The 1,083-nt window shown below is 62.7% G+C and overlaps 1 protein-coding gene across 1 annotated transcript; it reads left to right on the top strand.

Annotated features, from left to right (window-relative positions):
- Nucleotides 1–259: 259 nt before the first annotated feature.
- On the top strand, nucleotides 260–688 carry LOC113962657 (chromodomain-helicase-DNA-binding protein 8-like; the record flags this gene model as incomplete). The annotated part of the gene is made up of 2 exons (XM_027673413.1): nucleotides 260–374; nucleotides 452–688. Coding segments are annotated over 2 exons (352 nt in total), but the record flags the coding sequence as incomplete, so codon positions are not given.
- Between the last annotated feature and the right edge of the window lie 395 nt (nucleotides 689–1,083).

Below are 1,083 nucleotides of genomic sequence, written 5' to 3'. Positions count from 1 at the left end.
TGGCCACCCAACCACAGTCTTGACCACCCAACTGTAGTCTTGGCCACCCAACCATGGTCTTGACCACCCAACCGTGGTCTTGGTAACCCAACCATGGTCTTGGTAAGTCAATCATGGCTTGGGTCACCCAACCGTGGTCTTAATCACCCACCCACAGTCTTGACCACCCAACTGTGGTCTTGGCCACCCAACCATGGTCTTGACCACCCAACCGTGGTCTTGCCCACCCAACCCTGACCCTGTCCCTCCCCCCCCCCAGCACCATCACGCCGGTGGTGGGCAAGAAGCGCAAGCGCAACGCCTCCTCCGACAACTCCGACTCGGAGGCGCTGCCGGCGCCGTCCCCGCGCGACGACGACGAGTCCAGCGTCCAGGTACGGCCCCGCCCGCCCCCCGAAGGTGCCCCGCCCCTCTCGAGGTCCCACCCAACCCCTCGCGTCCCCCCTTCCAGAAGCGCCGGTCGAACCGGCAGGTGAAGCGCAAGAAGTACACGGAGGATCTGGACATCAAGATCACGGACGACGAGGAGGACGAAGAGCTGGACGTGACGGGGCCGGCGCGGCCCGAGCAGCTCCAGCAGCAGCTCCACAACCAGCAGCAGCAGCAGCAGCAGCCGCCGGTGCCGGCGACCGCGCCGCCGGCGCCCGAGCCCGAGGGAGAGGCCCTGCCCTCCATGCAGTTCTTCGTGGTGGGTGACGGGCGGCGGGGGGGGTTGGGTGGGGACTTGGTTGGGGTCGGTTGGGTCTTGGTTGGGGTTGGTTGGGTCTTGGTTGGGGTCATTTGGGTGCTTGGTTTTTATTGGGGTCAGTTGGGTGCTTGGTCTTGGTTGGGGTTGGTTGGTCTTGGTTGGGGTTGGTTGGTCTTGGTTGGGGTTGGGTCCTTGGTCTTGGTTGGGGTTGGTTGGGTCTTTGGTCTTGGTTGGGTGTTTGGTCTTGGTTGGGGTTGGTTGGTTGGTCTTGGTTGGTCTTGGTCTTGGTTGGGTGTTTGGTCTTGGTTGGGGTTGGTTGGGTCCTTGGTCTTCGTTGGGTGTTTGGGGTTGGTTGGGGTTGGTTGGGTCTTGGTTGGGTTGGTTGAGTCCTTGAT

The sequence above is a fragment of the Neopelma chrysocephalum genome, unplaced genomic scaffold (assembly GCF_003984885.1).
Source record: "Neopelma chrysocephalum unplaced genomic scaffold, ASM398488v2 Primary Assembly neopelma1_184171, whole genome shotgun sequence".
Taxonomy (NCBI): domain Eukaryota; kingdom Metazoa; phylum Chordata; class Aves; order Passeriformes; family Pipridae; genus Neopelma; species Neopelma chrysocephalum.
The sequence above is the reverse complement of the archived record's forward strand: the minus strand, read 5'-3'. Positions and strand labels throughout refer to the sequence as shown.